At 37.8% G+C, this 23,516-nt stretch overlaps 1 protein-coding gene across 2 annotated transcripts; it reads left to right on the top strand.

The window, feature by feature from the left end:
• The first annotated feature begins 133 nt into the window (after window positions 1-133).
• On the top strand, window positions 134-23,190 carry LOC311265934 (macrophage mannose receptor 1-like). Of its 2 annotated transcripts, XM_084368061.1 has the most exons (33): window positions 134-1,382; window positions 1,634-1,990; window positions 2,842-3,012; window positions 3,290-3,445; window positions 3,999-4,121; window positions 5,168-5,305; window positions 5,435-5,614; window positions 6,054-6,208; window positions 7,051-7,164; window positions 7,470-7,585; window positions 7,745-7,893; window positions 7,986-8,185; window positions 9,401-9,519; window positions 9,683-9,755; window positions 9,851-10,004; window positions 10,187-10,225; window positions 11,435-11,598; window positions 11,695-11,756; window positions 12,897-12,997; window positions 15,259-15,401; window positions 15,590-15,695; window positions 16,055-16,182; window positions 16,686-16,730; window positions 17,527-17,565; window positions 17,711-17,767; window positions 18,133-18,232; window positions 19,401-19,633; window positions 19,871-20,036; window positions 20,343-20,516; window positions 20,607-20,723; window positions 21,045-21,203; window positions 22,414-22,446; window positions 22,537-23,190. In XM_084368061.1, exons 1-33 carry the CDS (start codon window positions 1,319-1,321, stop codon window positions 22,791-22,793), a joined length of 4,392 nt encoding a protein of 1,463 aa, XP_084224187.1. In that variant the 5' UTR covers window positions 134-1,318; the 3' UTR covers window positions 22,794-23,190. The 2 variants fall into 2 exon arrangements, with proteins under 2 accessions (XP_084224187.1, XP_084224188.1); XM_084368062.1 differs by lacking the exon at window positions 16,686-16,730.
• Window positions 23,191-23,516: the final 326 nt, after the last annotated feature.

Here is a 23,516-nt window from a genome sequence, read left to right as displayed (position 1 = left end):
TACTTCTACCAGTCAAGAGCAATTTCCTGGACACTAACGTGGGAATTGTGTTCTTCCACCACCACCAGAAGGTTTTAAGTTGGTTTTATTTGAACAAGGACAGTTCTAGATTACTGTTTAATAAGGCTACAGTTGGGCTGACTTTTGCGTATTTTATTATTTTTACTTTTATCAGTGTGTGCTAAAAGTAAAAATAATGTGTGTGCTTACTGGATCAATTGCTGTGTTCATACCGTCTATGAAAGAAGGAACGGTTAACCCAAAAATGAAATTTCAGTCATTATCTACTCAACCCTGTGCCAATGGAAAGTCAGGTGAGGTTTTGTTGTTCACAAAACATTTCTGGAGCTTCACTTTAAAACAGCGTTGCAGTATTCTTCTAGACAATTAAAAAAGATGGGGGCTGACATAAAACATAAAATGGCTCCATACAGTTTATCTGGCATAATCCAAGTCTCCCAAAGCTCCAAGATCCCAAATTGATTTGAAAAGACATTACTGATAGCCTTTTATAGGCTGAAATTTTCATTGTCGCTGCTAAGCTAAAAGCATTAGCATGCACCCTGTCTGAATTGTAAACTTGTCGAGGGTTTAAATAACCTCTTTTCAAATCAATTTGGGATCACGTCGGAAGAGTTGTGCGGCACCATTATCTGTTATTATTTTCTTTTTTTCAGTTGTTATCTAACATTTAAAACAAACCACATCTACTTCAGTTGTTTAGAAGATTGCTGCAACGCTGCTTTGCTGTGAAGCTCTAGAAACGTTGAGAAGTCTTTACCTGACTATCGTCAGCACTTTCTTTCTTCCTGACATGAGGCACAATGTAACTTATTTAACAGCTGTGAATACAGTTCACTTGTCACTGTATGGTAAGCTGATTATAAACTATATTGTACCTTTATTTTAATTCTTGTTTACTGAATCTTGTCATTTTCTGACTTGTTATCACTAACACTGAAGTTATTGTTCGGTAGTGTTTTCACAAAAAGTTGAGTTTTTTTTTTCTTTTACAGTGTCAAAGTCAAACCCAAGAAGGCAGACATCAGCATTTGGATTCCAGGGAAAAAAACAAAAAAACTGGGCTCTAGTAAACTTGCCCTTCCCTGTTCGTCTGAAATAGTGACGAGACAGAGAAGACTGGAAACAGGATGCTGATTCATTAAAAATGATTTCAATGTAGTTATGATGACATGACGTGGTGGGATGGGTGTGATTAGTGTTGATAAGATGCCCTCCTCTCAATCAGCGATCACAATCATTCACACAGCTCTGTGTGAAGTCCCCGGTTGTAAGACTTCTGTGAAGAACACTCACAATGAAGTTAGCATGTACAGCATTTGTGCTTCTCATCCAAACATTACGATGTCTGGCTTTAGACGGTACAGTATTCTAACATTTAATTTGAATTGATTTTTGTGTGTTTTTTTTTTTTTTTTTACAAAGTGGGTATGTCATGCACATTGTTGGAAATACTAACTCTATGTGAGACTGTGGCATTCTTTGCCCTGTGTCTGTGTTTTGCCTGTGTTACTTACTTGTTTTTGTTAGGTGCCTAACAGCCCAGTATTGAGCTGATTGTATTTCTAATTAGAAAGAGCTTTGTTTTCTTATTACATTTCTTTCTCTACAGATTCACCGTTTCAACTATCTAACAAGGCCACTGGTTATTGTTTGTTTAAACGCCATGACTTTTGCTTTTACATTCGCTGGACAACTGGTAACCGACTTCTGGTTCACTGGGAGAATAAGTGCCTGGGAGCTCAGGGGAAAAGTGTGGGAAGTGAAATAAGCCTCTATGATTGTGATGAAAAGAGTGAACTCCAAAAGTGGGAATGCAAGAATGGAACAGTGCTCGCCCTAAAAGGCCAAGAGCTTTACATTGAGCTCACTGCAGATAACACAGCAGTTCTCTCCAGAACAATAGGACCCAATAACCACCTCATAGTTACAGGGACGTCCAAAGGTGCTTGCTCAAGAACCCACAGAGGTAATGTACAAAACACTGTTGTTCTTCCACATTTAGAATATAGAATAATTATTTTTATTCAGGTTGGATTATTATGCATTCAAGTGGTGAAGTGTGCCATACATTGTCTTAAAATGTAAATTACTACAGATACAGATGTTCTCAAAATAATACAGCTATAAAGTTATCAAAAGTATGGTAGCACTTTATAATAACATCAAAAAATTGTACAGTTACAGTTAATTTAACCTATTTAATAGTTATTTCACTACAACAAACAATAATATGCTGAATCAACACTGTATTAAGCATTTGTAAAGGTTAAGAAAATAAAAAAACAAACAGTTGCAACTTTATAATGGCTATCCAAATACTATTAACTAAAGTTTAATTTACAACAGATTTACCATTTATTAATGATGGTTGTTATGAAGAGTTACCAAAAGGGTTGATACTTTGATTCTTTTGTTGACACTTTTGATGCATTTCAAAGCATAAAAAGACAAAAAGCTAATAAAAAACAGAACTTCTATCAGGTTTTTAACCCAAAGCTTCACAGTTACAAATGTGTTGGTATGTGTTCAGTTTTTCTGAAACAGCACTGTGTGCAGGTTGTTTGTAAAACTGTGTGTGTGTGTGTGTGTATATATATATACACACACACACACACACACACACACAAACACACATATATATATTATTATTTATTATATAAGTTTCTATTATTACTATAACTATTTTGTGTGCCTTGTATTTTAACAAATAATGTCTCAAAGTATACAGACTACTGTACTGTACATAGTACTTTTTTTGTGAAAACCTTATTAAGCTGTTCTTTGTTTTGTTGTTTTGTCCTTGTTTTGGGCTTTCAGAACTTTACACCATTGAAGGAAATGCGAATGGCAGAACCTGCATGTTTCCCTTCCACTACAAAGACAGATGGTACACAGACTGCACGGACACTGACTCCTCAAACGGCCGTCGCTGGTGTGGGGTTGAAACAAAATATGATGGTGAACTCTGGGGCTACTGCCCAACTACTTGTGAGTACTGCCTATGAGAACTAGAGTTATAATAGTGAGAGAAGGCCATAATAACAATGCACAACTTTTTTTTTTGAGGTACACTGATTTCCAATGAAGTGAACGATGTCAGCTCAGGATATTAAAGTCCCTATAAGCAGGGTATTATTTGATTTAAGACCTACCACTAGTTTACATTAAAGTCAGCCTCTAGCATCCAATTTAAACAATGATGAGGCCTAAATGTCTAACTTTAGTTTACATTAAATACATTTCCATATTTTTGTGTATTTCACAGCCAGAGAACACTGGACCAGACACACTACAACAGGAGCGTATTACCAGCTCAACACACAGTCAGCTCTGACTTGGCCCGAGGCTGAAACCAGCTGTAAACAGCAGGGCGGCTCCCTGCTCAGTATCACCGATCCTCACCAGCTGGCTTATGTCACAGGTAAGGTGACACTGACTCTACACTGAATGTTTTGATAAAGGCTTCATGTACTTGAGCTGAGTGGTATTAAAGGGTATCTCCACCAATTTTACACATTAAAGTGTGTTTACAGGTCTTTTAGAGTACCACTACATTTGAAAAAAAGTAGTATAAAGCCGTTTGGTTGCATTATGGGTAATGAAGGCAGGAGGTTTTGTAAGGCATTGCACTGCTATAATACAGTTAAATGGGTTAATACAGGACTCGTTAAATGGTTTAAAAACAAATGATTAAGTAGAACCAGAGACCTTTATTCCGCATTTCAAAACCTGGTGCCTTCATTATCCACAACTGACCCACTGAGTGACATCACTGGAGGCAACTTATCAGATTGCATGCAGCTTTATACAATTTTTTTCACATATGCTGTAGGACTCCCCAAGACCCTTTCAATAAAGTGTTATTGTGAATTTTAAAAAAAAATCATTAGTCGACAAAATAGGAATTTTCATTAAAAATTTGCTTGTTATACTGTTTTTTTAATAATACATGAAATGTTTTGCATCGTTCACAGCACTACTAGGGGCAAGGGGCCAGGGACAGACGGACAAGCTCTGGACTGGGCTGGTCCTGGATCCAGAACATGGCTGGCAGTGGTCTAATGGGAAGCCTTTCCGTTATCTGAATTGGGACTCAGGTAAGTTATCTTTCCCCTTGATATTTTGCGTTGTTATTCTCGCAATGCTAGGATAAATGTATCACTGATACATCTCATCTGTCTTTTATCCTTTCCACATTAAACACATGTTGCCAGTCAGTTGTAAACCTGCTGTCTTTTTGCTTCATACTTAAAAACCCCTGCAAGGGCCCAGGCTACACTTCAGATATTCAAGGAAGTGGGGGACTCAAGACTGGCATTAGAGTAACTGCATTTGTCAAATGAAATGTCATCATTGCTCTTTGCATTCAAATCTGGTCATCATAATAGTGTGCACATTTCAAATCACACAATCATAATTACACCACCGCCAAAACTTATTGTATTTCAGATCTGGGCACACATGTCATGACACAATAATAAAAGAGTGTATGTGCATTATTGTATGTCAGAGCAATGTATCGACAATGTATTGTAAATTTTATCGTGATATGAGATACTAGATCGCCACAGAATTTGGGTATTGTTATAATGTGACAAGTGTTGTCTTTTCCTGGTGTTAAAGGCTGCATTACACTAAAGTGATGTAATTTTCTGAACTTCCCAGACTATTCTGCTTGTTCTAATACTTTTGTTTACCCACTTTGTCGTTATATAAACAATACTGATGATTATTTATCAAAAATTTCATTGCGTAAGTACAAAAAATAGTCATCCCTAATATTATCGTGATATCAATATGGAGGTATTTGGTCGAAACTATTGTGATATTTGATTTGTTGCCCAGACCTAGCATTTATAGAGTGCTTTTGAAAAATATTGCAATATTATCTTAAGGCCATATCTCCAAGCCTGTAGTTTCTACTTTTTCTTTTTCTACTCATATGCTTCTTTTATTGTTGTTTCTACTGTTGTTCTATACCACTCACCTTGCTATTTGCATTACAAATCTTATTTACAGTAGAAATGAATTCATAATAATGTCACTTGATCATATATTTTTCTAAGGTGTTACAAATAAATAATTTGAGAGACACATTGAGAGACATTTCATCATGTCGAGTTTAACCATCATCTTGTTTTAGGACATCCAGTTTCTGATCCGGGAAACAACTGTGGAATTCTTAATGGGGCTGTGCAATACTCCTGGCAAAGTTCAAAATGCAACAAGAAACTTGGATACATCTGCTACAGTGACAAACCTGTGGCTCATCCTACTGGAGGTGAAGTATTCTTTTAACTCCTATTTTAGCCAAGCTGACCACTGGTTACTGTATTAGTATTTTGGCTTTGAGTAATTGAATGATATCAGTGACTCAGTAATTAGATTTCTTTGTTCTTTTCACGATTAGCTGCTGAGACAGGATTTTGTTCAAGCCCATGGATTCCCTACATCGGCCACTGCTTCTTCCTCAATCGCACTGAGAAAACATGGTCTGATGCTCAGATGGCGTGCCGCAAAGAAGGAGGGGACCTAGTCAGCATCCGCAATGTGGAGGACCAAAGCTTTGTCATCTCGCAACTTGGATATGGTACGTGAGGACAATAACAATTACTTGAAACACATCTTTAAAACAAAAAACACAACTCTGAGAATGTAGGCCTTTCCTCTGGCACCACTCTCTGGCAAAACATTGCATAACCTGCTTCTCTGGTGGTAAGAATAGCAATTTACCCATTGGTTTTGTTTTCTGGTATGCAGTGAGCATCACAGCCCTGTTTGTGTTATGAGAAGGCAAAATTTCCCCCCTGAAATTTTAAACAAGAGCCCAATTGACCAATATAAAACTAAATCCTTTGTTTATAGAGCCTCATTAACAACAGAAAGAATAAAAACCTGTCAATATTGCATGCAGATTCCTACTCTATTCTCAAGTCTCCTCACCTCCAAAAATGACTAATCAAGTCATGAGTAATTAAAGATAAATGACACACTAAGGGTAAAATCTTTTTTTCTGCCCATGTCCGCAGCATCTACTGATGAGCTTTGGATTGGACTGAATGACAAGAGGACAGAGGGACTGTTTGACTGGAGTGACCACTCTATTGTCCACTTCACCAGCTGGGAATATGGAAAACCTGCTGTCTCCACCAATCAAGAAGACTGTGTTCTCATCAAGGGAGAGGTAAGGAGCACTATGCCGGTATGGTACTAATGCTAGCTTCCTGCAAAAGTGTCATTATTTGTCCAGTGATGACGACTAACCTGGCTGAAGGCAAACTGGCAATCTGTGCAGCTACATATCCAATCATGGGAAATCTTGATGATACAACAAACAATGATAATTCAGACAAAAGTGTTCCAACTATGTGGCAACCATTGTGAAAGGCCTTTTCCTGTTTCAACACGTTAACTCCCATGTGTAGAAAACACAGTAAAAAAAGACCTTATTTTTCAAGAGTGATGTGGAAGAAAATAACTGCCCTTGGCCAGAGTCCTGACATGACTCTCAATATCATCAACGGCCGATCACACTAATGCTCCTTAACTGTATCCTGGAAGTGTAAATGTATATGTATAAAAAACAATTTCTTATTTTATTTTATTTTATTTTATTTTATTATTATATTATTTTATATTTCACTCTATCTTATTCAAAATGTAAATATAGTTTTTATGTGTGTTTGGCATGAAGGGCCTACAGCGTCCATTATGTTGTGCAACCCTGTGTCATATAAGGACAGTTACACTGCCTTAACCTTTTGGTTCGATGTGAAGCAAATCCCTGCGGCCAGGCTTCCAAATCTCATCACAAGCCTTCCAAACAGAACCGAGGATGATTTTTTATATTGGTGGTTTTGGAATGAGATGTTCAGCAATTAAGACAGGGTGTAAAATGTTTGGGTGTCTACATATTTATGAGTATCTATGATAACAGATTTGTACATATTTAAGACAATGGGCTTTTCTTTGACTGTCATCCACTTCCCACTTAGATAAACATTTTATAATGCTTCTTTCTTGCAGAATGGAAACTGGGCTGACCGTAATTGTGGAGAGAGACATGGCTACATCTGTATGAAGGCGGGCGCCTCTGAATCCTCTGGAGATGAGGTGGTGCAGAACGTAGGCTGCAAAACTGTGCGTGAACTTTACTTCTTTTCATTTATGAAATAATTCTCAATACGCAAGCAATACGTTAGGTCATAATGCTCGATTACAAATCTTAGTATTGTTGTTTTATACTGCACTTTGCCAAAGCTGCTGCAAAAGTACAATATTTAATTAGAAGTAAAACAACTGATGCTACCTTGTGTAGTCACTTTGTGTTTAAATCTCTGCACATACAGTGTATTAGTCAGTTTGTTTTTTGTTCTTCAGAAAATGTTTCAATCTCATTGAATAAGGAAAACAGATTGATAACATTTTAATTTCCTACAATCCAGGGCTGGAAAAGGCATGGTTCTTACTGCTACTTCGTTGGGACGGCGACAAAGACATTTGATGAAGCCAACGCTGCCTGCAAGAGCTCAGACTCCTACTTGGCAGATGTTTCAAATGGGTAAAAACAACTTTTTTGACTCCAAACAAAAAAAGAGCATGCCAGATTTTAGATGTTCAGATGTAATGGGATTTGCTAGGTTATTACTTTGATTTTATTACTGTACATCATGCACTGATATAAGAAAACCTGCAATTTCAATTGTGTTAATATTTCCAGGGTGGATAATGCGTTCCTTGTCAGCTTGGTGGGGATGAGACCAGAGAAACACTTCTGGCTGGGCCTCTCAAACCAGAAAAACATTGAACATTTTGTGTGGACCAACAAGGACACAGTGAGATATACTCACTGGAATGCTGAAATGCCAGGTATAGAGACATTTTAAACTCTGTCTCTAAGATGTGTCAGAAACTGGCTTCGCAACTGACATTTCACAATTTCTCTCCTTCAACACTGTAAGGTCACCAACAGGGCTGTGTTGCAATGACAACTGGGATTTTTGCTGGCCTCTGGGATGTGTTGCCCTGCACCAATACGTCGAAATACATCTGCAAACACCTGGCAGAAGGGGCAGCTTTAACCCCTGCACCGCAAACTGTTCCCCCTCCCCAGTGTGCGGACGGCTGGACGCGAGTGACATCAAGAAACTACTGCTATAAGGTAAGAAAGACAAGAAAAATGAGAAAAAAATATTACAATAACCACTGTGGGTCCCCCTTCAGACAAACTTGAGATGGTAGACGGTGTTTTACTTGAGCCACTTGAAGTAGAACTCAATAGTATGAGGGTTCTTACATTTTTGATTATCTGCTATTGTAGCGTCAGGCTGTGATACTTAGACTGTACTGTCAAGGTGGTCAACTCCAAACTACGGTTACTAACTTGACATTGTTTCCGCAACACCATATGCACTTGTCTCTTTCACCTCATGACGAATCTTTGCCTCATCTAACCCACTGCAGCCCCTCTTACACTCTGACCTTTTCTACATGGAAGTCCTCTTTTAAGGTTAGCTTTAAGCGTCCGGCTACCCAACGGTGTTCAAACTATGAGTGAACCAATGAAAATAGACTCTTGAATAATGGAATTACTATATTATAGTTTTCCTCAGCGATTAGCAAAGTAATACATGTTATACCACCTCTAGGGATGGCTACCACAAAACATCATCCTCACCAAATCCAAGCTATATGTCTGAGACTACTGTTGAAATACAAGGACTATTTCTTTTATTTGCAATTTTGTAAATGATTGGGGTTATCAAGGCTACATGAACAAAACGGATATGCAGCTGGTGTCGTAACAGATATAATCTTACAAAATGAAAGACACCAAATTACAATCTGGACAATATTTACAATAGGGCTGCAACTAGATATTATTTTCATTTTCTATTAATCTATCAATTATTGTCTTGATTAATCGATTACTAGTTTGGTCTTTAAAATGTCAGAAAATGGTGCACAATGTTGATCAGTATTTCAAAAGCCCAAACTGACATTTTCAAATGTCTAGTGTTGTCCACAACCCAAAGATATTCAATGTACTGTTATAGTAAAAGTAGTAGAGTTAAGAAACCAGAAAGTGTTCACATTTAAAAAGCTGGTTTTGACTTTTTTTCTAAAAAATTACTCAGTTTTTGCTGATTTTCAAAGTCAAAATATCAAAACACTTGCTTTAAGAAACATGATGGGTATTTTACACTGAAAATACATACATTAATCAATAATGAAAATAATTGTTAAATTACATCCTTATACCTGTTCCAAATCAAAGAACGATGCAACTAACCAAACACCTGTTCTATGTGGTTGTGTTTTTGGAGGCATTCATTTACACGTTTGTTTGTTTTTTCTTTTTTGCCTTATTTTAAAGTTGTATTCAGAGTCACCTTCACAAAGGAAGACCTGGTATGAGGCAAGAGATTACTGCCGGACCATTGGAGGGGATCTGCTCAGCATCCACAGTGGCGTCGACATACGAATGGCAAGAAGGTACAGTGAGACTGCACTTGACAAAATACACAGTAGCTCCATTAAAGAAGATTCTTGTGATTCTTCTGAGATACTGTAAAGTCCAGTACAAAACTGGTTACAAAATAAAGTGCAACAAAGGTTGCATATTTAAATCAATTATATCGGTCTGTCCCCTATACAGGTATTCTTCAGTCTGGATTGGACTTAGCGCCCCTGACACAAACAATGGTTACGTATGGAGCGATGGATCACCAGTGAGTTAACAGTTCAATTTTAGTCCCTGCAATGCAATTAAATGTAAACAAATCTATTTGTCACTTCATGTTTTATCATTTGCTCTTGTTTACAGGTAAACTACCAACACTGGGAGAATGATGAGCCAAACAATCATAATAATGTAGAATCATGTGCTGAATTAAGACTATATAAACTGGGTACGGAAGGGTCTTGGAACGATGCGCAATGTGAGAGGTACAATGGATGGCTGTGTCAGATCCGTGCAGGTAAAGCATGTTTATTTGGTTGAATGGTTTCAAAGAAAAGCATGTAATTCTAGAGTAGAGAGAGTGAGGTTATTATTTTTCTTGTGAGCTCAGCTGTATGCAATTTTTAACCCAAAGGTGCAAACTATTACTTTAATACTGTATTCTAAATATACATTTATCTTCTGTTTATGTCCTTACAGGAGTGACTCCAAAGCCACCTCCACCCCCTGTCACTCCTGGTAAGTGAGAAAGTATATGAGTGACCACATAGAAAATATTATTTTTACATGTTTGGGAAAATATAATTAAATTTACATCTGATGATTTTTAGGCATGAAGCTGAATAAGCAAAACGATTGTTCACGCCTAACACATTCACAGTAAATGTATTTAAGTGTGCAGTGTTTCATTTGGATCTTCACTACATGCTCTTGCACCTGAGCGTAATTACTAGCTGTGAATGGGAAGTTCTGTTTGCTGTGTTGCAAGTGGTATTACATTGGTTACAATCTGCAACCTCACAGCTAGACGCCACTACTGTAGATCCAACACAAAGGACCTTTAGCAAAAACCAAAAAAAAAAACTAAACCACCTAAAAGCTGTGTGAGAGTGTTGTGCCCCCCGATGCATGTTCTCATCGGCTCACATTGGGTGTCTCATTATTTGGGGGAGTATCGTCACAAAAAGTTTAATACCGGTACTGATACAGATACCTTGAGTCCGATAGCGTTTCCTCAATGATACTTTTTAGACACCAAGTTTATGTAATCCGTTTTTTAATGTAAGATTACATTAAACATACACGTGGTAGGAGCCGTCTCTGGGCATAACCAAAGGTTTTTCTACATGCCTCGAGACAGCCTGTCACCAGCCCTATTAGATTTTGGCACAAGTATCAAGCATCAAAGTTCACTACCCAGCCGTAGTCATTTGTAACTGTATTTGTTGTGATCATTGACTTATTATTTTAACAGAAAACATTATCTTTTCCTAAACCTAACCAAGAGGTTTTGTTGCCTAAACCTAAACAAACTAAGACTGACAATATTCTTTTAAATACCTGAAAACAATAAATTCAGTTTAAAATGCAATTTTAAGTTTTAATAAGTTTTAAGCACACGCAGGATGCAAACTTAAAATAATTTCTCATATAACCACCAAGACAGTCTTACAAGGCTTTCTATCATTTTCCATGCACATTAATGCAAATAACATGCACTCAGCGCAGGCTGAGATGATCATGGAGCTCACTGAAGCGTGCGCTGCTACGTCCTGTAAACCACGGCCATTTGGGTGAAATGCCAGAGACCCATCAGAAAATACTCATATGAATTGTTCTTGTGATGGTCATAGGGGACATTGTGGAAGGCAGTGACAGATAACTCTTTTTGTTGTTGAAGTATGACAGCTTGAGGTGAAATGTCAAATCTTTCTGACATATTTTCAGATTACAATACGACCTCAGACGGGTGGCTAAAATGGAAGGGGAATCAGTATTATATTAATACCAATTCAATGGCAATGGAAGACGCTCGTCACTTCTGTAGACAGAGGCATGGCGACTTGGTAACTATCAACAGTGAAAAGGAACGTGTCTTTTTGTGGAAACAGGTAAGCAGTGATATTTACATTGAACAATTAGAGCAAAAAACAATTAAAGTATAAATACCATGGCATTGAACTTTGTGTCTCTGTCTGTTTGTGCAGATATCCAGAAAATATTCACCTTTCTGGATAGGCCTGAATGTAGACCTCGATGGAACGTTTGAGTGAGTATGAATTAAAAACAACTTAAAATTAAAAAGACATTCAAAGCCTCATGATTCAAAGTAAGAACTGTATGTTCCCAGTTAAAAAAAACATTGAAATACATTTCTGTAATCCATTGCTGAATTTTAAAGTAGAAAAAACAAAAGGAAAAAAAGGTTGGCATGCAGGTCCAACTGTCAGTCTTGTGTGTTCTTCAGAAACATGCTACAATCTTGGTTGGCTTGCTGGCATTATCAAGTTAATTGGAATTCAGCCCATGAATCTTTTCATGTCAAATTAGCCTGCACCAAATATCTTTGGGTCCTGGCATTCATGTGGATGCCACAGTTGGGCCTCCATGAATTGGACTCGGGTTTCGCAGCTAAAATTAAACTAAAATTGTAACTAAACCCCTAGGTTTTGGCTGAGGTGCATCTGGGCTGGAAATTCAAAAAAATTGATGATTGATTGTGGGCGGGGCTCCAGGAGACACGTCCAGTCACTCTGTGCAGCCTCCAACAGAGCCCCCCACCCCCCACCCCCCTCCCACACCACTACTACACTCACACACGCAAAAACACACACAGAGGGGCGGGGCGAACAGTGGTGGCTCGTGATGTAAGCTGCCTCCAAAACGTTCTCGGCCTCCATCTCAGCCAATAGCAAAATTCGATTGTAATAGCCGGGTTTCAACCCATAGAGGGCAGTCACTCTTAAATTTTTACAACAAAATACACCAAATTGAAATACTTTGACTAAAATGTCAAGAGTTGGACCAGACTACATCAACAACACTACTTCATACCCAAATACATTTGTTTTCAGCAAAAAAAAGTGGTTTGGGGGTTTAGTTACACTTCAACAAAAAAACACCAAGAATTAAATGAAAATAAGACTGCCCCACTGACAGAAGTGTGTTTCTTTGTGGATCTGATACAAAAACGCTTTCTACACAGTACAGACTGAATGCAGTCACTGGTCACAGCATGAAATTGCTTGTTATTTTGTCCTAACATTTAGCAAATGTGTACTTTTTTGACATCTGGACCTGGAAGAAGAAGAAACACACTACAGCTTCAGTGTCATTATGCTAGTATTACTTTCAAAATGATTTGTATTGTGGCACAATTTCAACTTTTTTTTTTTTGGGTTCCATTAAGGTGGATGGACGGTTCTCAAGTGGTGTTTCAAAGTTGGAACAAAGATCAACCTAAATTCCTGAGATATGATGAGAACTGTGCTGCAATGGAGTATTACAGTGGTGAGTGAACTGAAATATGATCTACGTTCACTGTCATCCATGAAAATGACAGGTTAAACAAAGCATTAATGTTGTTATCTTTCAGATTTCACTTCTGGCTGATTTGATGAAACCTGTGATTATTGTGGCAAAAGCAAGTGCAATACTAAAGCAAACACTTGGCGAGCAGCCATTTTGTCAGAAAAACAACAGCAACTAGGGGAAACTGTTCACTACGGAAGCCCTAAAGGGCCATGCATTCATGCATTTTATTTCCTCCGTTTTCCTGTGATAACAAGTTAGTTTAATTTGTTTTCTCGAGATCTCGAGTTATCTCGAAATAACAACTGCCGTTTTCCCGACATAACGGGATAATTAATTCAAGATCTTGAGAAAACAAAACGATAGTGTAGTATATTAAATCATTGCAGGAAACATCATTCAATGTAGCAATGTCAGAGGAGCAGGAGCATATCGATCACTGCATCACATATCTTTTCAATCAAGGCCTGACACAGGCTGAAATAGCATTATGCCTTGCTATTACAGATAATATACACATTAGTGTGCGTAATCTAAAAGACGGTTAGCAAGGCTTCAGCTATATCGGCAGCGCAATCTAAGTGAGCCTGAGTGTGATGGAAATCTCAGGCCTATCATATCACAGTCATTATCACGAGATCTCCAATTAATAATCCCGTTATCTCTTGAAAACGGCAGTTGTTATTTCAAGATAATAACTCGAGATCTCGGAAGACGAAATTAACTCGGAGGAAAACGGAGGAAATAAAATGTATGATATAAAATCTCTGTGTGCGTAGTTCTCGGCGTAACGGGTCGTGACTCGTTTCCTTTGGAGAGTTTATAACTACAACTTTTACTTTTGCTGATTAAATGTGCCACGATATTTGTTACAGTGAAATTACTGTATGCATGGAAATGTTTAAAATAACTGAAAGCAGCTTCTCAAATAATAAAATAAGAGTTTGTCTTACTGTCTGAATAATGCGCCTTTTAGATAGCAGGAAACAGACTGCTCCTCTGACTTTAGACCAGCTTGTTGTTGGCCTATGGCGCAGTCGCTTTCTGCTGCCTCAAGATAGCAATCTGCCATCATAGCCCCTGACCACATGCCCATGGGTGCGTAGGTCGGCGTAAATATATATGCTATTTAAACAATGTGGGCGCTGCTAACTGTGGCTGCTCTTTCTTGAAAAAAAAAAGCTAACTTTAACCGTTGCCTTGTTTTGTAGACACACTTGCTGCAATCAGTGCTAACCACAGTGGCAAATGTTACATTTCATGTGGCTGCTTCACAATTGAAATTGGTGCTACGCGGCCAGAGAAAACCACTGACTGTATAATATAGTGGACAGAGCCACCGTGAACGAAGCCCAAAGTGGGTGGTACCATCCATCATCATCATCGCAGCCCCTGACTTCATGTAACTCCTGGCTAATCAGAAATGGGCAAAGAGGTGGCGCGTGGGTGGAGCTGAGGCAAGTCTAGTTAGTTAAACAAGCCCACCGAGCTGAGAGCTGCCAGGCTTGCTAAGGCTAACAAGCTATGTTTACACAAAGATTAGTACATTTTGACTTACGTTACTCGCATGAGTTTGACCGCCGTTGTATTTGCCCCAGACTGACCAAATACATAATTGTACATTAGCTGCAAGATGGCGAGCAACAACTGCAACACTCACCAGATACTCCGCTCTTTCTGTTATCCTTTTCCTTTCCCCATCTCTTCTCTGTACAGTCATTAAGTAGCTAAAGTAACATTGAATAAATTTCCCCTCCATTCAGAAGTCAATTAAGCGATTAACTGTACATTACAGTAGATCTTGGCACCTTCGTGACTCATTAAAGCATTTTTTAATTCCAAAAGTTTAAAAAGACACCTCTGTACTTTCCTCAACATAAATGCAGCCAAAAGAACAAATTCAGTGACTGAAAATTGCTGAGGTGAAGCCGAGCAGACAGCCTCTGGGGACCATGCCCCTAATTATGCAGAAGTAAAAGCCTTAAAATAATTAAAACGAGTGAGTTATATAACAATATACCCCTGTACAGTTGTCACGAAGGGATAATTTAGGTATAAAGACCAAAACTGTTTGTTGTACCAGGCTGTAAACATGTTTATTTCTGCCATCAAGCTGGGCTCTTATGAGGATTGACTCGCAAGCCTCAAGTGGCCATTCGAGGAACTGCAGTTTTTGGTACTTCTAAAACTGCATTGCATTTGCTGAAGTGCTGAGTTTCTTGTCTTGGATTTGTTCACAGGGTTCTGGCATAATTATAATTGTGGGAGTGAGTACAAGTCCATTTGCAAACGGAGCACATCACCACCTGCCAACGCCACCGTGGCACCCACAGTGTCCCCTAAAGGTGGCTGCAGACCCCTCTGGAAAAAATTCAACTCTAAGGTCAGAGGTCACTTTTAACGTTTAAGCACGTCGTGTTGAATGGATCTGAATATTTATAGGCTATCTTGTTTTTATCTAATGTTCTTTGGAGATATCACATTATATTGGGAATGATGTATTAAATGGGCCATTGTTTGAGTGGCAGTATTCAGGAATTGTAAATCAACTTCATCATTCCTCACCTCTAGTGTTACAGAATCATTACCAACCAGAAGTCAACATGGGAAGATGGGAAGAAAAAATGTCTAGAAATGCAAGGAAAATTGGTCTCCATTCCTTCAAGACATGTGGGAGGTATGTTTTACTTAAATTCAAGATGAAATATCCACTGATCTTCTCAACCTCTTCTATTCCTGCGTGGTTAGGTCCATTTATGGCAAAACCCTGAGATGAGAACAACTCGTCACTTTTATCTATTTAACATTTATTTTGTACGTAAGACGACTGGTTTAAATGGAAGGATTGTAATTTATTTGGGAAAACATTTCTTAAAAGTCATGTGACTAGTGTGTATACATTGTCATTCAGACCTAAAGCCTCTACAGGTGCTGTATGAAAACAAAATTTAATTGTGTTTAATGTATATTTAGTTAAAAAAAACCAAAATATTCATGCAAATATCTGATCCTGAAATCATTGTCATCTGTTTTCAGTGTTTTTGATTACTCAAATGGCTGACGGACCTGCTTCTGACCTTTGGATTGGTTTTAGCAGATCATCAGGTGGTCAGTTTTTCTGGACTGATGGGAAACCGAAGAAGTATATCAATTTAAGTTTTAAAGTAAGTAGACCCAATCTGAATTGTGTTTTATAATGTGTTGCAGGTTACATTTCTTTATGTCACAGCTTTAAATTTAGCCTCAATTTTTCAACTTTCATGTTGTGGCAACTCTTTGCTTGTGGTCTGGTTAGGTTTAGGCACAAAACACACTTGGTATAGGTTAGGCAAACATCTGTTTTGACTTGAGACATGTTTTGGTTGCCACAAACAATGTCTGGAAAGTGTCCAAAGGTTTCCTTAACAATATCCAGTGGAGTCACACTAACAGATGTTGAAATGCAGTCTCAAACTGCCGTCATTGGCTTGGCAGACTTCTCGCATGTAACTCCACCACTGTCGCCTCAACCTCTTGTCATGAAAGTCAGGTCATAAACATGTAACTTGTGTTGTTTGCAAAAAACCTTAAATGCCAACATTCTATCCTGGCAACTGGGCAACACTGCAGATTTAACTGTTTTAAAATGTGGCACTTAATTTCTATATTGTCTGTTTGTCCATTTTAGAGACCCGACAGGAGTCGTCTCATGTATCTACATGACAGGCTATGGGTAATATGTTACATTTTATATTCACAATTGGGTCCGAGAGACTTTCTTTTGCCGTGATAGCAGGAAGCCTTCATTCTCTAAACCCCGATGGAACAGTTCACCCAAAAATGAAACTTCGAGTTTCAATGCAAAACAGTGTTGCAGCTTTCTCCTAAGCAATTTAGGTAAATGGAGACTTGTTTTAAAACGTAAATAAAAAAACAAACAACAAAGCAAACAGCAAAACAAAAACAAAATGGCTTTGGAAGTGCCAAACTGCCAAATTGATTTGAGAAGACATTATTTACACCCGCTTTTACCTTAGCTGCTACAGTGAAGATTTCGACTCTACAAAAAAGGGTGTAAAAATGACATTTTGGATCTTAGGACTTCTGGAGACTTGGATTTCCCCAGACAAGCTGTATGGACCAATTTTATGTTTGTTTTTTTCTTTTTTGCCCACATCTACTTAAGTTGTGGAGGGGAGAATGCTGCAGCACTGTTTTGCTTTCAGAAAGTTCAGAAATGTTTAATGGATTTCCCTTGGCTTTCCAACAGCATGGGGGTGTACTCATCCTTTAAATTCAGTTCCTTTAACATGGCATAATGTAGAAAATGATTGTTTAAACAAATATACTGCATGTTCAACAACAACCTTCTGTTGCACTGTGCTAAAATCTCAAATGAACGATTACTTTGCAACAATGCTTAGTGTTGACTAGTTATTTTGGCAACAGACTAGCCAATAATTCTGTGAAACCCCTAGTTTATCACAGTGTAACAACTTGTTTATCCATTGTCTGTCTCTCCATTTTAGAGACGTAGAACTTCATTTCATCACGAAGACAGATTTGGGGTAAGATGCGCATATTTAACTTTACTTCTGACACAATCTATATTCACTATTGTAACAAGTTAATTGCATTTATATAATTCATTACCATGATTTTTTTTGTGTGTATTTATATAAAAACAATGGATAACCTGGGCTTACATTGCAGGATTTGATGGCTATCCAAAGATATCATGACTCATTGACTTACAACAGTCAACTAGAGGTAAGGCCATGCAGTTTAAACTACCCTCCCACTGTACGCGCTTAATTGTAGTGAAGTAAAAAGACACAAAAAGTTTTGCAGCAGACACTCACTAAACATCAGGACTAATTTATTTCTTCGGATAATTCTGTAATCAATTTATATTTGCAGACTGTCAATGCAAGATTGACCTTGGTCTATATATATGAATGAAGTGCCCTTAATAACATAATTGCTATAAATGGGATAGTAGGCCTTCAAGAACATGTTAATATCAATATTAGAGGTATGCTGTATTTTTTAACATGTATTACTATGTCTGTGTAATTAAATTTGTGCCGTGACAGTTTTCTCTTTTCCCCACTCTCTTTGTGCTTCCCTAACAGAACTGTGCTGTGATCAATACCGATCCTTTACTCGGTATTGGGAAATGGATACCAAAATCCTGCAATGATACCAATGGATATATCTGTCATCGAGATGTTGGTGAGCTCATTTTCTCATTTTTCTCTTTGATAGCTTCCCTGTGATCTCAAGATGATTTCACAGTAGTAAATAATAGCACTACAGTAGTAGGAGGGATGGCACATTGACTTGAAGTATTCTTTTCAAGGAGAAGTTCAACGAAAATGAAAATTCATTACCTGATGGAAAGTCGGTTGAAGTTTCATTGTCCGCAAAACATCTCTGGAGCTCCACAGTAAAACAGCGTTGCAGCATTCTCCTAAACAACTAGCTGGGGTCATGTTTTAACGCGTACGAAAAAATGCAAGATCCCAAATTGATTTGCACTCTTGTGCGGCCACTTCAGATGGGGTGCACTTTTAGCTTAGCAGCTACAGTAAAGATTTTTGCTGAAAAAAGGAGGTAAATAACGTGTTTTCAATTAAGATCTTGGGGTTTTGGAAGACTTGGATTTCTCCCGACAGGCTGTATGGACCCATTTTTTAATGTTTACTTAAGGTTTTTACATTTTAAAAGAAATCCAGAAATGTTTTGTAGACTATGAATCTTCACCTGACTTTCCATCGGCATGGCGTTGGTAGGTAATGACTAAATGTTCATTTTTGCGTGAACCTTTTCTTTAGGCTTCTATAAGCAACATTTTTACAAAACATGTGAAAACAACAAAAGACGATTGGATTACTTGTAATGATGAACCTACAGATGATTACCGCCAATCTCGGATGACCTCTGCTTTACAGAGCTTTATAGAGAGTCTCAGCTCAGGTCTGCATCTCTACTATTTTGGGTCACTCTCACTGCATAAATTTTAGCCGTTGGAGGCAGCTGTTTTCCATTGAAAAGCTCCAAAAACCTCCTGTACACAGACTGCCCAGCACCAAATGGCAGACAGAGACCGCAGTAGAAACCAAAAGAAGAGCTAAAAGAGAGTGAAAATTGGTATTATGTTTACCAGTTAGTCAGATATACAACTTCAAATGAAAGTTAATGTTGCTCTGAAACTGCTGAAATTGTAAGTAAGAAAACTCTTTGTGAATAAGGTCGTCATTTAAACTTAAAAGGTGATGACATGTCGATGTTCTGTTCACAACTTTTTTCACTGCACCAGGTGTCCTAAAACTTTCAGTTTTGGCAGGTTTAATTGAGAAAGTAAGTTGACTAAACTTGTCGAATTTCTCACCTGAAACAGACCCTTCTTTGCCAGACTCCGCTGAACCAACACTTTCCACTGGCTATGTCAGAATATTTAATGACTCCATCAAGGTTGTTACTCAACCAATGACTTGGGATGCAGCCAAGAAGCATTGTGAGGATGATGATGCTAAACTCGCAAGCCTTCGAAATGACTGGTCACAGACCTATGTTGAGCTGCTGGCTTTGACTCTCAAAGCTCCTCTGTGGATTGGACTGAACAGAAAGGAGGTACGGGGCAGAACATCTCTCTGACTGCGAATAGCAAATTAACCAGACCGACAGAATTCCATGGCGTTCTGTCCAGTACTGTTGTTGCTACGATATTTCTGTTTGGATCAAAGTGTTGGAATGACCGACCTAACGGGGCTAAACATTATCACAAGTCATTGCTGTAAAAATCACAAAGATTGCAATTTTTCTTGAAAAATATGCTGAATAATAAATCTGAATCCATTTTTCTTTCAGACCAATGGCTATTTCAAATATATTGATGGCTGGTTCATGAGCTTTACTCACTGGGGTTATTATGAACCGAGCAGGGAAAGACCTTGTGTCTACGTGGATGTAGATGGAAAATGGAAGACCGCTCACTGTAACCAGACCATGAACAGTGTTTGTATGAAGTCTACAGGTACGGCCCATAACAGACTAATGTTAATTTAAAGAAATGAATATTAGATTATATTATTATTCATTTTACTTTTTAACATGACCCAACTTAAAGTTATTATCCTGTAAATGAATACCTCTGTGCTCTGTACCCTTTGCTCACTGTTCAGAAAATTATACCATAGAGATTTTAGGCCTTTTCATTTGTATTCTTTTGAGTGTGGCAGTTTTGTTTTATTTTATTTTTGCCAAGTTCAACGCATTGGATAAAAAAGTATGAAAAGATCTTATTAGTTGATCACAGTGTCACTGTCTTTCTCACTTACAGACGTGCCACCAACAGAGTCAAGTATCCAAGAATATCCAGGAGTTTGCCCTGAAGATCCGGATTCACTGAACACAGACCAGAATTATTTCTGGCTACCATTTAAGGGTTATTGTTACATATTTTTCACAGAATCAAGAAGGTGGCCAGATGCAGCTCATAGCTGTGTAAGACATGGTAAGTCTTGCCTGTGGATTGTCTAAGATATTGTATTCCTTGGCACTGAAATGCATTTAGCATTAAATGAGGAGTTTTTGTTTCTTGAAGGTGCAACGCTTGCCAGCATTGAAGATCCGTCCGAGCAAGAATTCATTCAAAACAATGTGAAAATATTTCAAGACACCCAAACCTTTTTCTGGACCGGCATCTATAAAAATCACAAAGGTACGGTCCCATTGTTTGTTGTCACATTCAAACACTAAAAAGACAAATATTCAGCTACAGAGAGAAAGAATACTATCCAAAAAGAGAGACCATGCTTGGTGAACAACTAAGGCAAATATATATCAGGGTTATTTGGAAACAATATACATCATTTTAAAATTAGACATTTTTTAATTATTCCTTTTCATGGTTAATTTATTGTACTTTTTTACTGCACAAGCACATAAGGAGAATCTAGTTTTCTGCAGAGTAAAAAAAAATGGGATAATAATGAAACAAAACTGAACAAGGAAAATAATTATAACAATTATTTCTCTCCAGGGGAGTGGTTGTGGTTGGACGAAACAGTCATGGACTATACTAACTGGGGTGAAGGTCAACCTATTGATCACAGCTATGGAGGGATTGCTACTTCAGATGGGACATGGAAGGCAAGCCATCGGTACTATAGTAGACCGTACATCTGCAAAACACCGAAAGGTAAACTAATTCTTCTTATGTGGAGTTTGAATCATAATGTTGTACATTATAATGCCCAGATCAGACTACACAATACTTGTGGCTATCGAGATGAATGACTGTGATAGATAAGACAGTCATTAAGTCATACAGTTTTGCTGTGACTTGGCTGAGTTACATGGCAAACTACATGTTTGGGCCTGTTTATTCGTGGCTTTCTGTTTTTCAAGACTTGTTGGAGCAGATAAAAGTGATTGGTAAGGCACCAGGGACAGACATTACTTCCCCAACTGACAGCACTGTTTGCATATGCAAAAACAATTTTAAAAATGAAAGTGAACTTGGAACAAATCATTGATACTTTTCAATGAAAGTGGGCTCTTGTGTCCACCCCGATGGTTCAAAGAGGGTGAGTGTGTAGCTGAGTAACATAACATAACATAACATATACGAGTGTGATGCCTAAAGGTGTCATTAATATGTTTTAATAATCCTGACATGTGGGCGATAGTCATATGGCTACAGGTTCACTGAAATTAAATATAACGTCATTCTTTGGTAACACTTTATCATAACCGTCATTAATAAATATTAGAATTATATTTTGTTGAATTTTAATTGTTATTTGACTGTTAAACAATGAAATGCTTTATAAACCATTTATTTAGCAATTTTAAAGATTTATAAACATCAGTTGCAACTTTATAATGACCATCCAAATAATGTTTATAGATGAAATAACCCAGTACTTACTAACTATTTACCAAGTATTATAAACATAATTTGCAACTTGACAATAAAAAAATATTCAATAAAAGTTTTTTAAAAATGTCATTGTTAACAGTCAAATAGTTATTTAAATATAAAATTACCATTTATTAATGATGGTTACTATAAAGTGCTGCCCATTTTTCTTTCACTACACCATGGTTTAATTTGTGCACTTCAAAGTGATTGGTGCTCCTTTCAGCTAGTGTCACAAAATGTTGTAGAAGTTGTTAAACTAAACACGAGAAGGACGACATTTTGACATCCTGTAAGTGTTTGGAAGTCATGAGGTTTCCCAAATTTTGCAATAGATGTCTTCCACAATGACACACTACAGTAGAAGCAGTCGTTACGCTCAGCGCTCATTGTTGTTCCTGTCTGTCAGGTTGGGCCACCATCAGGCTAATGCTGTGTAGACTGTTTTTGGTGTACGATTGTCACATTTCACTTTTTTTCTCTCTAGTAATGCCACCAACGCCATCAACATCGACAACTGGTACGTCACAGCTCTTTGTCTTCTTTGTTTTATTCAAAATTGTGACTAAACTCTTTGGCGAATCATTACCTTCTTTTTCAATGTGTGCAGTTTTTAATCCACGTCACCCTGGACACATAACTGGGGTAGTGGTGTTGGTCGTTATTGGGCTTGCTATCGGGGCAGTCATCGCATTCTTCCTCTTCAAGAAGAACCGTCATCGCTTACCTATCCCTGGAAAGTTAACCACCTTTGACAACCCACTCTTCTTCAGCAATGGGCACACCAAACCAGATGCGGTTGACACCACTAAACTGGTAGAGAACGCAGAGGAAGAGGAGCACCCTGAGCCCACTATAACTATCTAACACCCCCCACACACACACACCTTATTTTTTAAATGTAATAGAACTGTAGGACAGTGCTGTGTATTTCTACTATTTGCTACAGATCACCTGCTGTGTAAAGCCAAGTGTTGTATAATGTGTAATGTTGTATAATATAACATTATTATCATTACTGCAATTTATCCTGTTTAAAGTTACATTGTACGATATTCATGTGAAAATTCTGGTGATCTTGTAAGATTTTTAAGATTAAGACATCCATCTCTCAGTACTTTTCAACTTCCATATCATGCCTGTTCATTCAGCATTCAGTCCATTTGTTTCTACTGACAACATACTTTTTTAAAATAACACGTCACAAGTTATTTTTTTTATTAAAATTTCCTAATTTCCTAAAACAGCTGGGCATTCTACATTTTTTTTTTAGCAAACTTTAAACAGGAGTAAATAAAGTCTGTGGATTGACACACACTCGGTGCAGTAGTCAGTATGTAAGACAGCGGGATGGCGGATAAGCTTGGCTCAAAATAAACAACAGAAGCCGTGTTTATTGTAACCAAGGAATAGTCACAGAGGGCTGAGGCTCACTGATGGGTTTTTCAGCCGTCTTGGACAACATTAGGTCTTTAGTGCAGAGTAATAAGCTGTATTCAGGCTTTTATTTTTATTGTTTCATCATATTTATTGACAAGAGGTTTCAATGTAAAACTGATGAGACACCACTATAAAAACTGAAAATCATCA

This window comes from Pagrus pagrus, assembly GCF_965226575.1.
Source record: "Pagrus pagrus genome assembly, chromosome: 12".
Taxonomy (NCBI): Eukaryota; Metazoa; Chordata; class Actinopteri; order Spariformes; family Sparidae; genus Pagrus; species Pagrus pagrus.
Note: the sequence above shows the minus strand (reverse complement) of the source record. Positions and strands in the feature narration are given on the sequence as shown.

Coding starts and splice junctions, on each gene's coding strand:
- LOC311265934 (XM_084368061.1), top strand. CDS start 1,319: ATGAAGTTAGCATGTACAGCATTTGTGCTTCTCATCCAAACATTACGA. Junction 10,226..11,434: donor TCCACCCCCTGTCACTCCTG/GTAAGTGAGAAA, acceptor ACATATTTTCAG/ATTACAATACGACCTCAGAC. Junction 20,517..20,606: donor TCATAGCTGTGTAAGACATG/GTAAGTCTTGCC, acceptor TGTTTCTTGAAG/GTGCAACGCTTGCCAGCATT.